At 39.4% G+C, this 16334-nt stretch overlaps 1 protein-coding gene across 1 annotated transcript; it reads left to right on the plus strand.

The window, feature by feature from the left end:
• Nucleotides 1-3531: 3531 nt before the first annotated feature.
• LOC140943925 (uncharacterized) lies at nt 3532-8608 on the plus strand. The gene is made up of 5 exons (XM_073393037.1): nt 3532-5991; nt 6200-6327; nt 6831-6951; nt 7793-7875; nt 8403-8608. The coding sequence occupies exons 1-5, from the start codon at nt 3577-3579 to the stop codon at nt 8452-8454; spliced, it is 2799 nt and encodes a 932-aa protein (XP_073249138.1). The 5' UTR covers nt 3532-3576; the 3' UTR covers nt 8455-8608.
• The last annotated feature ends 7726 nt before the right edge of the window (nt 8609-16334 follow it).

Raw genomic sequence — 16334 nt, forward strand, 5'->3', positions numbered from 1 at the left:
GTGTAGTTGCTGTAGTTGATGTAGCTGCCGTAGTTGCTGTAGTTGGTGTAGTAGCTGTAGTTGGTGTAGTAGATGTAGTTGCTGTAGTTGGTATAGTCGATGTAGTTAGTGTAGTTGGTGTAGTTACTGTAGTTGCTGTAGCTGGTGTAGTAGCTGTAGTTGGTGTAGTAGCTGTAGTTGGTGTATATGTAGTTAGTGTAGTTGGTGTAGTTAGTGTAGTTGGTGTAGTTACTGTAGATGGTGTAGTATGTGTAGTTGGTTTAGTATGTGTAGTTGGTGTAGTATATGTAGTTGGTGTAGTGAGTGTAGTATATATGTGTAGTTGGTGTAGTATATGTAGTTGTTGTAGTTGCTGTAGTTGGTGTAGTTAGTGTAGTTTGTGTAGTTGGTGTAGTATATGTAGTTGGTGTAGTATGTGTAGTTGGTGTAGTTAGTGTAGTTCGTGTAGTTACTGTAGTTGGTGTAGTATATGTTGTTGGTTTAGTATATGTAATTGGTGTAGTATGTGCAGTTGGTGTAGTTTGTGTAGTTGGTGTATTTAGTGTAGTTTTTACCCAAAACTACACCAAACTACACCACCTACATCAAACTTAACCAACTACACAACACCACACGAAAGAACACCTACTAAACCAAACTACACCAACTACACAAAACTACACCAACTACACAAAACTACACCAAACTACACCTACTACACCAAACTACACCAACAACACAAAACTACACCAACTACACAAAACTACACCAAACGAAACCTACTAAAGCAAACTACACCAAATTACACCAACTACACCAAACTACACCAACCACACCAAACTACACCAACTACACTTAACTACACCAAATTACACCTACTACACCAAACTACACCAAACTACACAAAACTACACCAAACTACACCAACTACACAAAACTACACCAAACTACATCAAATACACAAAACTACACCAAACTAAACCTACTAAACCAAACTACACCAAATTACACCAACTACAGAAAACTACAGCAAACTACACCAAGTTCACCAAACTACACCCACTACACAAAACTACACTAACTACACCAACTACACCAACTACAGCAACTACACAAACTACAGCTACTACACCAACTACACATACTACACTAACTACACCAACTAAACTAACTACACCAACTACACTAACTACAGCAACTACACCAACTACAGCAACTACACTAACTACAAGAACTTCACTAACTACACCAACTACTGCTACAACACCAACTACACTAACTACACCAACTACAGCTACTACACCAGCTACACCAGCTACAGTAACTACAGTAACTACACCAACTACATTAACTACATCAACTACACCAACTACAGCTTCTACACTAACTACAGCTACTACACCAACTACACTAACTACACCAACTACACTAACTACATAAACTACATTAACTACACCAACTACACTAACTAAAGCAACTACAGCTACTACACCAACTACAGCTACTACAGCTACTACACCAGCTAATGGAACTACAGCAACTACAGTAACTACACCAACTACACTAACTACATCAACTACATCAACTACACCAACTACACTAACTACACCAAGTACACAAACTAACTACAGCTACTACACCAACTACAGCTACTACACCAACTACACCTACTACAGCTACTACACCAACTACAGAAACTACACTAACTACAGCAATTATCGCTCCTACACCAACTACAGCTACTACTCCAACTACAGCAACTACAGTAACTACATGATCTACAGCAACTACACCAACTACATTAACTACACCAACTACAGCAACTACACCAACTACACTAACTACACCTACTACAGCTACTACACCAACTACAGCAGCTACAGCTACTACACAAACTACAGCTACTACACCAACAACAGCTACTACACCAACTACAGCAACTACAGTTACTACATCAACTACAGCTACTACACCAACTACACTTACTACACCAACTACAACTACTACACCAACTACAGCTACTACACCAACTACAGCTACTACACCAACTACAACTACTACACCAACTACAGCTACTACACCAACTACAACTACTACACCAACTACAGCTACTACACCAACTACAGCTACTACACCAACTACAGCTACTACACCAACTACAGCAACTACAGTAACTACATGATCTACAGCAACTACACCAACTACACCAACTACATTAACTACACCAACTACAGCAACTACAGTTACTACATCAACTACAGCTACTACACCAACTACACTTACTACACCAACTACAACTACTACACCAACTACAGCTACTACACCAACTACAGCTACTACACCAACTACAGCTACTACACCAACTACAGCTACTACACCAACTACAGCTACTACACCAACTACAACTACTACACCAACTACAGCTACTACACCAACTACAACTACTACACCAACTACAGCTACTACACCAACTACAGCTACTACACCAACTACAGCTACTACTCCAACTACAGCTACTACACCAACTACAGCTACTACACCAACTACAACTACTACACCAACTACAGCTACTACACCAACTACAGCTACTACTCCAACTACAGCTACTACACCAACTACAGCAACTACAGTAACTACATGATCTACAGCAACTACACCAACTACATTAACTACACCAACTACAGCAACTACAGTTACTACATCAACTACAGCTACTACACCAACTACACTTACTACACCAACTACAACTACTACACCAACTACAGCTACTACACCAACTACAGCTACTACACCAACTACAGCTACTACACTAACTACAGCAACTACAGTGACTACATCAACTACACCAACTACAGCTACTACACCAACTACAGTAACTACAGCTACTACGCTAACTACACTAACTACAGCAACTACAGCTACTAAACCAACTACACCAACTACACCAACTACAGCTACTACACCAACTACAGCAACTACAGTAACTACATCAACTACAGCAACTACAACAACTACATTAACTACACCAACTACAGCAACTACACCAACTAGAGGAATTACATCAACTACACCAACTACACCAACTACATTAACTACACCAACTACAGCAACTACAGCAACTACACAAACTACAGCTACTACACCAACTACAGCAACTACAGCTACTACACCAACTACACTAACTACACCAACTACAGCTACTACACCAACTACACTTACTACACCAACTACAGCTACTACACCAACTACAGCTCTCACACCAACTACAGTAACTAAATCAACTACAGCAACGACACCAACTAAATTAACTACACCAACTACAGCAACTACACCAACTACACCAACTACAGCTACTATACCAACTACACTAACTACACCAACTACAGCTACTACACCAACTACTGCTACTACACCAACTACAGCTACTACACCAACTACAGTAACTTCAGCGATTAGATCAACAGTCTCATAGTGGGCTTAGTGGTCACTTAATGTCTCTATATTCGTGACGGTTATCATGAACCCATTACCCTCCGAACTGGCCTATTCTTCTTCTTTATTATAGAAGCTGTTGGCGTCGTAACTGGAGAAGACACGATGTGTACTGATCATAGCCGAGAACAAAATGATCGTAGCAATTCTGGCAGTAACACAGAGGGAAGTACTCCTCTTACTAACGGATATAAATACCACATCAACTTGAGAGGAAATTGCCGATATGAGAATTCCGAAAGATACGAAGAAGATGATGAACTCGACGAGGATAAAAATCAAAGATATTGTCGCAGAAACAAAGCTGCTGATGGCAATGGAACGTATGCATCGGCAAGATGCTCATTTGTCGAAGGCAACGGAAATGGTGATGATGATGTGTACGATGAAGATGAAAGCGAGGATGGAAATTATGTCATGAATTGCAACAACGGGAAGGATGCTAAATGTTACACTGGTGGTGCTAATGAACTCGATGGTAGGCACGGAGACTTTGATGTTGATTGCAATAGTGATGAAGATGATGACGAAGACGATGACGATGATCATGATGGAGGCGATGGTGATAAAAAAGACGGTGATATTGTTGAAAATGCTGGTGATCGTAATGAAGAGGGTGATAAAGGCTGCGATAACCCTCACCACCCCCACTACCACTATGCTCTTGACAACCGGCATAGTGGTGGTGGAGGTGGTGAGGGTAATATTGATAGCAGTGATGAAAGAGTTGGTGATAGAGACGATGGTACTCATGGAAGATTTTTTGGGAAAAACAATTTTGGTTATGAAAAAGAAAATAATGATCCTGATGACGATAATTACATTCTGACCAAATCAATATCGTTACCTGTAGACAGGAATGTGCCAGGGAAAAGTATTCAAGATATTAAATTAGATACCAAGGAAACAAATTTTAGCCTACCAGTTAACACTGGCTTGGATGACCAAGTCAGATCTCAGGCAATCGTAATTACAGCGGGGGACAACAGTGGTAACGAAAAGCTGCCAGGGGCGAGAGCGAAAACGGTGCTTACGAGTAATGAGCACACTGCAAAGGTATCTACGACGAGTTATCTACCAAGCCTAAAACCGAAGATGTCGTCACCAAGATTACCTCGAGGAAATTGGGCGGAATTAGATTACCTTTACAAAAGTAGAATACCATCTCTAGAGGCGACAGGCATCAATCACAAATTTCTTGCGCGGCACACGACAGATCTAAGTCTACAGCATGCCTCGCAGCCTGGTGATTTTAATCTTCCGAAAAATTCCACGCCGCCTGCGGAATGGCCCATGTGGAGTCTGCCGCCTCCTGACGCTTCTGAAACTGGACATCGATGGCGTCTCTCGAGTGGACTGCACCCTTCCGTCGTCGGTAGTCAAACTGGGGGGCAAAGTAACTGGCAGTTTTGGAATCAACCTTCGAGGGAGATGAATAGCTCAAATTTTGATCTACAAGAACAGAAGTCGTTTAATCTTATCGATCCGTGGTTTGCAAGTGGCGCTGAGGCGTTCACTGGTCTCAGAATATCCGATAGCCTTCCAGCCACAAATGGCACCATATCTGGTAGCTTATTTAACACACATGCTGCGATGGCAAGCGCTTCTGAACCCAAGTGGCGTTACTCGGCCAATCATTCTTATGGGTTGCATGTAAATAGTCCCACTTGTGGTGGGATTCCTGTACGCGATGGGCCACCTGTACCAAGTTTGCCTACAGTAAAATCGCATGCGCCCGTGGTATGTCCCAGCGTCACCACCCCAGTCACGGAGTGGCAGCCTACTGCGAGTGTACAATCTCAGAGTGTACCTTCATACAGCTACCAATCCAATGTGTTGCCTGAAAATTTGCAAGAACGTTTCATGGAGCCTTCCATACCCAATTCCTTTACAGAAAACCAACAACCTATCATTTCATCTGCTTCAAGAATAGAGGAGCAGAGAGCTGGTACTGATGCATCATCACTGGAATTCCCGGATGACCCCTCACTTGCCGCACTGGAACGCAAGGTAGCGGAGGCATGCGCAGTAGTTGAAAGGGTTATGAGAGAACGAGAAGAAAGAACAAAAGCGCAGCGTGAGGCAGCGCGAAAGAAAAGAGAGATGAGAGAACAAAGAGAAAGAGAGGCAAGAGAAATGAGGGAAAGAGAAGAAAGAGAAAGGAGAGAAAGAGAAGAGAGAGAAAGGAAAGAAAGAGAAGAAAGGGGAAGGGAAGAGAGAAAAATGAGAGAAAGGCAAGAGAGAGAAATAAGGGAAAGAGAAGAAAGAGACAGGAGCGAACAGATAGAAAATGAAGACAGGGATACAAGGTGGTTTGGGGGAGAACGGGCGCCTGTCCAAGAGAGCCCGCGATGGCAGTGCGAGCATTATCAGCGGCGTTGCCTTGTTAAGTTTCCTTGCTGTGGAATATTCTACCCGTGTCATCGCTGTCACAATACATCGGGGGCGTGTGATACTGATGACAGGAAGGCGAACAATGCGACGCATGTCAAGTGTGGCGTATGTGGACACGAAGAAGAGGTGAGTGTCTGTCACAATTAAATCTCAACAGTGATGAATACTGCAGAAAAGCTCTTGGAAAGATGAGGATATGAACATTTCTAACAGAGCGTATCACTTAGAGTGTGCAGCTCACAGTGTTTCATACTCTACTTGAAGATGTTTTTGCACTTGTCGTAACTAACTGTTTCCTTTCCGTCTCTTTTTCTCTCTTTTTTGTTAAATTTAGATCAATGAAGGAAGCCAGTATTGCAGTGGCTGCGGCGAACAAATGTCAGCGTATTTCTGTTTCATATGCAAACATTTTACCGGGGTGGGAAAGAACCCATTTCACTGCGATAAATGTGGTATTTGTCGGTAAGTTGTTACTGACAGGAGTTCCGATAATTAGTTATAACCAATTTTAATTATTTCTTTACCGCCCGTTTTAGATGTCGATTTATTAAGGACAAACAATTTGTGAGCTCCTCTCAAATAATACAGGCAATATTCAAAGGACTCAAGGGATTGGTTAAGACAAATCAGTCCTTCTCTCTCTTGATTGCGGTTAGTTTTGTAGAGTCGTTGGTTGTTGGGCTAAAACAAAGGACGTGATTGCATTTTGAAATAAACATACTGGCTCTGGCACTGCGATTAAGTCAGCGTTGATAATACTTAAAACTGCAAACATCTGGGCCGGGTGAAAGTTTTAAAATATTTAAACCTAGATACGACTTCAGTCAGGTGCATAACTGGGACCTGTTTTTGTGCGTCACTACAAATTTGATGAGATGTCATTGAAGTTTTTTTGGCTCTGTAAGCGTTTCGTTTACCTAAAACGGACGAACATCTATAAATCTTTTGTTTTTTGTCTTGAACAGGATACACAAGGACAAATCGTTTCACTGTGATGTTTGCAACGTGTGTCTGGACAAACGACTTGAAGGGAAACATAAGTGCAGGCCAGATTCTGGACACGACGAGTGTTGTATATGTTTAGAGGTAAGTGGAGACTGACTATTTTCCACTTTGGAAACAGAACTGATAAAATGGCATGACGAGCTAAGGTTCAAACTTGTATCGTTGCTTAACTTGCATGTGCGGAAGTTTATAACGGAGACGAAAAAAAAAGTGACAAGTAAGTGTGTGGCAGAGACCAAGTTGTGTTTTGTTTGGTATGGTGCACTGCAGTAATGACTCCCTTTAAATATTTCAAATGTCTTCAGGGACGGTGAAATGAGCGCTGTTAAATTCCCTTTAAGTGTCGTTTAAATGTTCCGTTATTAGCATCCCTGGTATCGTTTTTTCAACTGACAGTTGCATAAACATTGACTGCTTAATTTCAACCACAAATAAAACCTTTGTGTTTGAGGTAACAAACCTTTATACGTTTCTGACAGATAGTTTTTGCAAACCCAGTTTGAACAATAGCAAGGAAGAGTGTGCCACCATATTTATAGTACATGCCTTTTGTTCACTGAAATCAAGCTAGGCGGAAAAGAGTCTTAACTGATGTTTGTATAGGTAATAGCATGATTTGTAGTGATATTTGGCATAAATACCACGAGCGATATTTCGAAATTGTTATACGTAATTTCACGAGCCGTTAGGCGAGTGAAATTTGAGACAATTTTGAAATATCACGAGTGGTATTTATACCAAATATCACGTACAAATCATGCTATTATTTGTTTAGACTACTACCCACAAAGGTTTTGTAATTTCCACATGTAGGCATTTCAAATTAAGCTGAAATACCACTGCTCTAAGCCAATCAAATTGCAGAAATTTCTCAATTAGTAGTATATATTGAAATTAAATCAACTTTCTGTACTCTACACAGGATGCGTTCAGCGGTTGTCAGATCCTACCATGCTCCCACAAAGTCCATAAGGAGTGTGCCATTGCTATGATTCAGAACGGAGTGTAAGTGGCCAACAGCAGTAGATAAATATAAATAAATAATAATAGTAAATAGTAAATAGTAATGATTTGATAGCTAATGATAGCACGCTTCATCTACCAGGCCATTTCCGATTGAAATGGAATTCGGTAATGTTGTTTTTGAGGAGATGGAAAAATCGGAGTACCAAGAGAAAACCCCAAGGATCAAGGGCGTACATCAACTCTCAACCCCCTATATCCCGCCTCCTGTATCTAGTAATAATAGTAATAATTATTGTTTATTAAAACTCTCTTGCAGAAAAAAAACTGAATTAATCATGCTAGTTAAAATATCGAAATGTAAAAAAGTTATCTGCCCTCTTTGTGCTACCGGTAATAGACTGATTAAACAGATAGAATTTGTCTGCGTTTTTCCTTAAATTGTATTCGGGTTGATCATCTCCAAAAAATGAAGACTCGCTAAGAGGAGAGTCTCCGCAGCTCTCTCCACTTCTTTTCAAGCCCGAGACCGAAGTGTTAAATTTAATTTGTTTGCCTCTGTGTTTCAGACGAAACTGTCCGATATGCCGACATCCTTTGTTTAGCCAAGACTCACAGTAGAGATGAAGAACCAAAGAATCTGTGACTGTTCAGGAAAAGCCTGGTTCTTGAATGATTTCTGTTACTGCAGTCGCTACGACGCGAATTGTACGGTTGAGAAGAATTTACTTGTTGTTAGAGCAATCTCATGTTAAATGCAAAAGTTCAGTTTACTAGACAAAAGAAACTGAATACATAATAGCCTCAAAGTTATTCAAAACGAGTCCCATTAAAAAAAACAACAACAACAACAAGAAAAAAAACAAGCAAACAACAACAAAAAAAGAGCTGCTATCAGGTCTTATCAATACTTAACCTTAAACAAAAAAAGTATTTGTTGTTAACTGAAATCGAAAGTTATCAATTATACAAAACAACGCAGTCCTCTTAGAGCAAAGCCAAGGCCACGTTTATAAGTTTAAGCAAGGAGCTTAGCTCGGGAAACAAATAAATAAATAAAAATACGTGAAACAGCTATCGACAAGTTAAAGTTTCGTGGAAACGCTTTGGCCTGAAGAATTATCTCGCTTGATTATTGGTTTTTGGCTATTTGGAATTTTTAAATTTGTTAGTAGGGTATGTTGACAAGATTTTAATTGACGGATATATTTCAGTATTTATTACAGCAAATTTACTGTCTGATAAGTAAATCGCATGAGATTTTCGTTCAGCAAAATATGTTTTTACCAACTTTTATAAAAAGGTTTAGATGTTTTTTAATACATCCATTATATCAGCCAACGATATTCAGCCCAAATAAACTACAATTAATTTATGTGTATTACATGTAACACGTAAAGAAAAATAAAAACAGCTTATCACTGAATATAGCTCACAGTCTTACTTTCTCGAGACAGTGTTGATTGTTCTAACTTGGAATCCTAAAATGTGACTTGCAGTGTACCCTCCTGTAGTGCTGTACATTACACTGCAAATAGTGACCATTTTAACGGTCCTAACGTTTAGGCCCGTTGTTGAAATACGTAGTTAAATGTGAGCATCAAAACGATAATCACTGGGCTCCTTTTGTAAACAGGCCCAAACAGGCCCTGCCTAGTACGTGATCGATTGAAGAAAAACACCTCATGCTCATTTGCATCTCATTGTACAACAAAAGACCCCGCAAACCGCATAGCCTTGAAATAAATTTCTTTGGAAGCAAAGCAATCTTACGCGAAAGATTCCGATTGGTGTTAAAACAACAGGCGACTGTCACAAGCACAGCACATGGAGGTCAATTCCTGAAGACGAGTCTTTGATGTCAGCTTCAACCTTGTGAATGGTCTTCGCTTTAAGAAGAGTATTGATGAACTAGAGAGAAATTCCAGACTGTAAGCTTCTTTAAGTAATTACGAGAAGAGGTGCGATCTTCACAAATTTTAGCAACGCCAACGTAGCGCTCGTTTAGCCTGTACAAACAGGAAAATCAGGGGCACCCAACGACTGTTTTCTGGGAAATGTCTGTTCGGAGAAGCAAATATTACCTAGAATTTTCTATATTACTTGAGAACAGCTAAAAAATTCCAGATGGCCGTTCCATTCATTCACTTCTGAAGTTTAATTTCCCTAAGTTAGGCTATTTTTGGCAGCACAAAACAACTCTCACTTTCGTAATACGTTGTAAATTGCTCTAAAAATTTCTTGAATATAATACTGAAGCATTTGTAATTTCGAGTTCCCCTAGGATAACCGAACAGATACAAATTTTATCGCACTGCTTAGAATCTAAAAGTACTCTGGACAGCCTAAAAAGTGTATTTAATGTATTTGGGCGGAAACCGTCGTTGGGTGCCCCTGGAAAATGCTGCCTGATCGCACAGTCTATCTTTATTAACGCAGTGAAACGCAAACAGACCCTTTAAGACGAACAGCTCTTCTCCATACGCTTATGTTTAACCTCAATCAGTCTTGCTACAGTAGTCAGTGTCAGTGTCAGTGTCAGTGGCCTAAGCGTTTGTATCTTTGTGGCATTGTGTCGGGGGCACCCAACGACCCTTTTCGACCTTTTTTTGTAAAATATCTGTTCGGAGAAGCAAAAATTGCCTAGAAGTTTCTATAGCTTGAGGAAGGTTAAAAACTACTAGACCGTTTCGTTCATGTGCAATTTTCGAAGCTTATGTAATGAATTCCCGACGATTTTCCAAAGTTCAATTTTCATATTTCACTTCCCACGTTAGGCTATTTTTTGTGGAAAAAAGGAAACCTGAAATTTTCCTGATTCAAAAATGTGATGGAGAGGGGAATCCGAGATTGTTTCACTTTCGTACTACGTCAAATTGCATCAAACATTTTCGGGAAAACAATACTCAAGATCTAATATAATTTCGAAAAGACTCAAGTTCCCCTAGGATGACCGAACAGATGCAAATTTTATAGCGTCACTTGCAATGCTTTTCAGACAGATCTAAAACTACTCTAGATAGCCTAAAAAGTGTTTTCAACGTATTTAGGAGGAAACTGTCGTTGGGTGCCCCTGTTTGTGTGTTCGGATGTCAGGGGCCAATAAGGTTGAAGGTACTATGAGTTGATGCCTGGGAACCAATGAGATTTTGGCATCTAAACACGACAAACAAGTGCACTTTGAGACCGCCATCTTGATTCTTCACAATTTGTTTCCACTTTTATTACGGCTTAAAGTGTTTAGGAGCATAAACTGAAACATCTTCATGAGTATCAAACGGTGAGTGTAGTAATGCAGCTGTTTAAGGGTTCATATGTTAGTGTGGGTACTGCTTCAAGACATTTCTGACCTACTTCGGCTATCGCGAACGGTACAACGCACGTATTTCGTAATTTATAAGTTCTGTTTTACCGGCTTCAAGGTAGAATATAAAAGATGGCTAACGTTTACAATTTTCCCCTTCTTAATAACGTGTGTATATGGCCCACGCATGCGTTTTCGATAGTTATCCATATTAGTTATCCACATCGAAACATAGCATTAAGAATTTAATCCAAAATATTTGCCACCCATTTTATTCCATAATCCAATATCATTGTTACATAAGTAGGATCTTCCCATCGTTTTTCCTCGTTTTCCGAAAGCCAGGAGGTTTTCAATTAAAGTTTGACGAGAAGTTTCTCCGTTCTCCAACAAGGCGATGAGAGGTTTCTGCTTTTAAGCGCGCGCGGTAACGAACACGATATTACTGGGTACTTCGGGGAAAACTATCTCGGAGCGACTACACATTTTGCTCGTAACTTACGCGAGTTTGGCGTCGCTGGCTCGGAGGAATTGGAGGTGAAACAGTGAATAGTACTGGACAGCCTGACTTTGAGTAGCCAATCAGAGCGCGAAACTATCCATTGTTAAACTATCATTGTTTTAGTATATACTAAATAGCTATATATCCCAATACATGGTTATACGTTGCAATACATGGGTATACATGGTGATACTGGCAATGCATGTTGATACATGGGAATACATGTTAATACATGGTTCTGCATGGCAATACATAGTTATACATGGAAATACATGGTTAAACATGGCAATACATGGCCATACATGGTTAAACATAGCAATATACGGCCATACATGGTTATACTTGGCAAAACATGGCAAAATTAAACATAGCAATACATGGTTATACATCGCAATACATTGCAAAACAGTAATACATGGCTATACAAGGCAATACAAGGCCATACATGGTTATACGTGGCAATACATGTCAATACATGGCAATACATGGCCATACATGGTTATACAAGGTTATACATGGCAATAAATTGTTATATACGGCAATACATGGTTATACATGGCAATACGTGTCGATGAATATATGAATGAAGAGTCGTGGATGAGAGGACGACAGACGTGCCCTCTTTCAATACATTTTAACATGTGAACAGTAAGCTCGGACGTCAGCATACAAAGGCGCCACTGGCAGCCGCTCTAAGTCTATTTGTGAGCTCACTGTACCCACCCAACCCATGACGTGAATGATGTGATGAGTGAAGGTTGACCACAACACCGGAGTCTACGTCCCCTACTCTTTTAGAACAGTGGTGTGGGTTCTTTTACGATCAATTGAAGAACGTTACCAAATTCAAGTATCTTGGAGTGATCATAAACTAACATCTTTTACTTGGTATGACCACATTGAACAACTACAAAGTAAAATAGCAAAGAGAGTAGGTGTCTTAAAACGTATCAAGCATCTTCTCCCAGTTTATGCAAGAAGGATCTATGTGTCAACAATGGTCATTCCTATTCTTGAATATACAAGTATCATATGGGGTGACAAAAATAACAAAGTTTTAGTGGCTTCTATTCAAGTTCTTCAGAATAAATCAGCCAAGCTAGTTCTGGATCGAGCGACGCATTCTTCTTCAACTCAAGCACTTCTAGATCTAAACTGAATGAATCTATCAACCAGAAGATTAATGCAACGGTGTTTTTTTTTTGCATAATTTTATTATTGACAGCGAAAGAAACAGTATGATTAATCGAGGCTCAGACTATCATAGCCATAACACCCGCTCCAAGGAAACTATTAGATCTATTAGATCAAACATGAACTGGGGTCTACTCAGATCCTTTAATAGTGCATCGACAGACTGGAATTCCCTTCCAGAAGACATGAGATGTCTACCTTACAATGCGTTTTAAATTTTCATTACTTAAATAAACATTTTAAATCTCAATAAGTTCGCTTAGTGAGACATTTTTTGGTTTATCTATTTTAATATTTTGTCATTTTTAGTACTGTACTTTTTATCTTTTATGCAGTGCCCCATTGAAAACCACATTATGCGACATAGGCCATCTGTAAAAAGAACTTTCTTCTTTTTATTATTATTATCTCAATTCGGGAAGTCTTCTTACATGTAGAAGGAAGCTTTACTCGTGATCATGTGTCTTACCTTCGCCCAATTTCACCCTCCAGCTTAAAGTAACTGTATTCTGCAGAACTAGTTTGGTGGGCATTGGATCGTGTATCTTAGGAGATTTTGTAGCTGACAAATTTTTTGACATGTTTCTCTTCTTCTAAATCTTTCTGAGCTCCTGACAAGACAAGGCAATCAACATTTTCTTATCGCGTGATCTTTACTGCTTGTTAATGATGAGCTCATTTTTGGAATTTAACTTAGAAGCCGACCATTTGACTTTTGAGAGGGGGTATTTGTGATTTTGTTTGTGTAATAATTTTTTCCTCAAACCTCTGGTAATAGAATTTTTCCCTGACATACAACGGTGTAAGATTTTTCCCCCGGCATTGTACGCCGTGAAAAATATTTTTTTCAGTGTAGGGATTTTTTTACCAGTTATTTCCTTGCAATAATTTTATCCCTCAAAATCTGTCCGCAGGATTTTTTTTCTGAAATCACCCATACCCCCCTCAAAAGTTCGATGGTTGGCCCCTTATGTTTTATATATTTCATCAATGCAAAACTAGCTAGTTGAAAATTACTGGCTCCTTTGGTAATCCATATTTCCAGTTTATATCACCGCAAGAAGAAAATGAAATCGGAGAGGCAGTGCTTGTGGTGGAGACAGGAAGCGGGATTGGAATTTAAAAAACAAGAAGATACAGAAGAAAAATAGAAAAAACTTATGAAGAAGGCAGCCCAGATAAAGAGCACTACTGTAGAGGCCACGTGGGTGGCTGCCAGCTGCATTTACATGTAATGGCTGGACAGCTATTTCGCTTGGCAGACCAGATTTTGCAAAACAGCAAATAATTATGTGTAAAATATTTTTGCCATAACAATGGCTGTGGCTACCATGGAATGAATTGTGGTTGAAACTAATATAAAGGTGGTGGGCTTTAGAGGAATGGAATTTTCTCTAATAAAATCAGGGAGAACTATTATTTAAAAACTCAATTGTTTTAGAGATTAGAGATTTTCTTCCCTTTTTTATTTTTTTATTGCATTTTGTCCTTTTGCTCTTATTTCTTTGACGTGTCCAATGTCTTTTCTACATGCTTTCCTTTCCTCTCTTTCAAAACTCACTGAAAATTAAGGTGAAGGGTAAATATGGTAAATTAAGTATTTACTTGGCCATACCTTTTCCTACAACAAAAAGTTCATAAATAAACATGATAAAGCTAAACATAACTATTATAGTTAAGCTTAAAGCAAGCAAGGAAAATGAAAAAAAAAAACGTTTTAACTATCATAACCTTGCCCATGTTAAAGTCACAATCATTTTAAAGTCACGGTCATGTAAAGGATGGAGTGACAGCCATGAGACTAAAAATTCTACAGTGTAGTAAGGATTCCGGATAAGGAGGCAGATTAATGACCAGTTATCTACTGATACCATTTGTGGGTCGATGTAAAATGGAAAGCGGCCTAGTGGAAACCACTATTTGAACAAGCAAGAGAATAAGTAAGAGTGCTGCAATGTCCGCATTTATACTCTTCACAAGCCAATGTACAACGCCAAGCAGTAGGATGCCTCTTACTCAAACAAACACCACTCCCTTCACCTGTTTTCTTTCTTAAACCCCCTTTCCCCTCTTGTATCTTGCAAACCCTGTTACTAAAATGTACTAAAATGTTACTAAAATATTCAGCAACCAATTATGATTGTGGAGTTTATTGAACTGTTGAATCAGTATTGAACTCGAGAAATAATGTTTGATCTACCTTATTATATATTCTATTCAAAAAAGCACAAAAAGTATGCACACAAAAAGATTACGAATTAAAATAGTAGAAATATACATTTCATATTGAATTTCGATTCTTTAATGAACTCAAGTTGTGGTCACTGAGAATTGTTTGTCTTAGTACTGAACTATACACACAAAGAGAAAGCAGAGTGGTTTTCTTGAAAAGGTTCAGAGCGGTGACTGTCTTGTCACTCGATTTTTCGTCGATGTCTAAGGCAAACTGTTGTGTGCTTCGGTACGTTAGCAGCTCTCGATAGCCCTGGTGGTAAGCGCTTTGTATCGTCATAACAAGCCTCTTTGGCATTCCTAGTTTTACCAGCAAACCAACATCCAAGAAAAGCCGGCAAAATGGCCAGAAAAAGCCAACACAGTGTTGTAAGCATTGCCGATAAAAGTTGAAATTAGCCAGGTTCGCAACTTCACTTACGCGATACGCCATTTTCGGCGCGAAAACAATTTTTTCACAATTTCTACACCCTCCAGATTTTTAGAAAATTGTTTTTTCTTTCCAAAATGTTGGTTGAAATTTTTATATTTTCAAACGTGACCTTGTTGTTTCGATTTAAATGCCGCCTGTTTATTTCCCGCAAAACGGCAGCCATTTTGAACGGGCGCTGAGGGTGAGCCTGCGTTCCGTTTTTTGCCGCAGATCAACGCAAATACGCAGTCGTTTTTCAGCCGTGCAGAACGGCACGTTTTTGGATTGGAAATGTTCAAACTAGTAGAAGTGTGGACGTAAAAGGTATTTAATAAGGTAGTTACTAGTGCGTATGTTAAGAAGTGGGAAAGAGTGCTAGGTAGGCTAGGAAATGTTGGAGAAATCTGTAGCTTCCTTGTAGTCGGCATATTTCCAAACAAGTCAAATTGTCTAAAATGGATCTCTCTATATGACTTAGAAATCTATTTCGTAAATTTGGAATACCACCTATCTCAATGCTTACGGTAAACTTTGGCCGTCTCGAAATGTCCATAGTGAGCGCCTAAAAACGTCAAGAGCGAGCAAATGTATATTTCGCAAAGACACGAGGTTCTCTGACTTTAAGGGCCAGTTATGTAGACGGAGTTTAGCCAGTGTTGAACAAAATTGACTTCTAAGCCATTTTCAGATTGCCGAACGCTTTTATGTAAACGACAGTTATCCAGAACTCGTTTCATGAAGGCACCTTCTTCTGAAAATAACCCACTAAGGAAGAGATCAGCTGAAGGTCCAAACATTTCCTAAACCGCTGTCTAAGGGCGCTTTCCATTTGTCATAATGACCGGCCTTACAAATCC

This window comes from Porites lutea, chromosome 1 (assembly GCF_958299795.1).
Source record: "Porites lutea chromosome 1, jaPorLute2.1, whole genome shotgun sequence".
NCBI lineage: Eukaryota > Metazoa > Cnidaria > Anthozoa > Scleractinia > Poritidae > Porites > Porites lutea.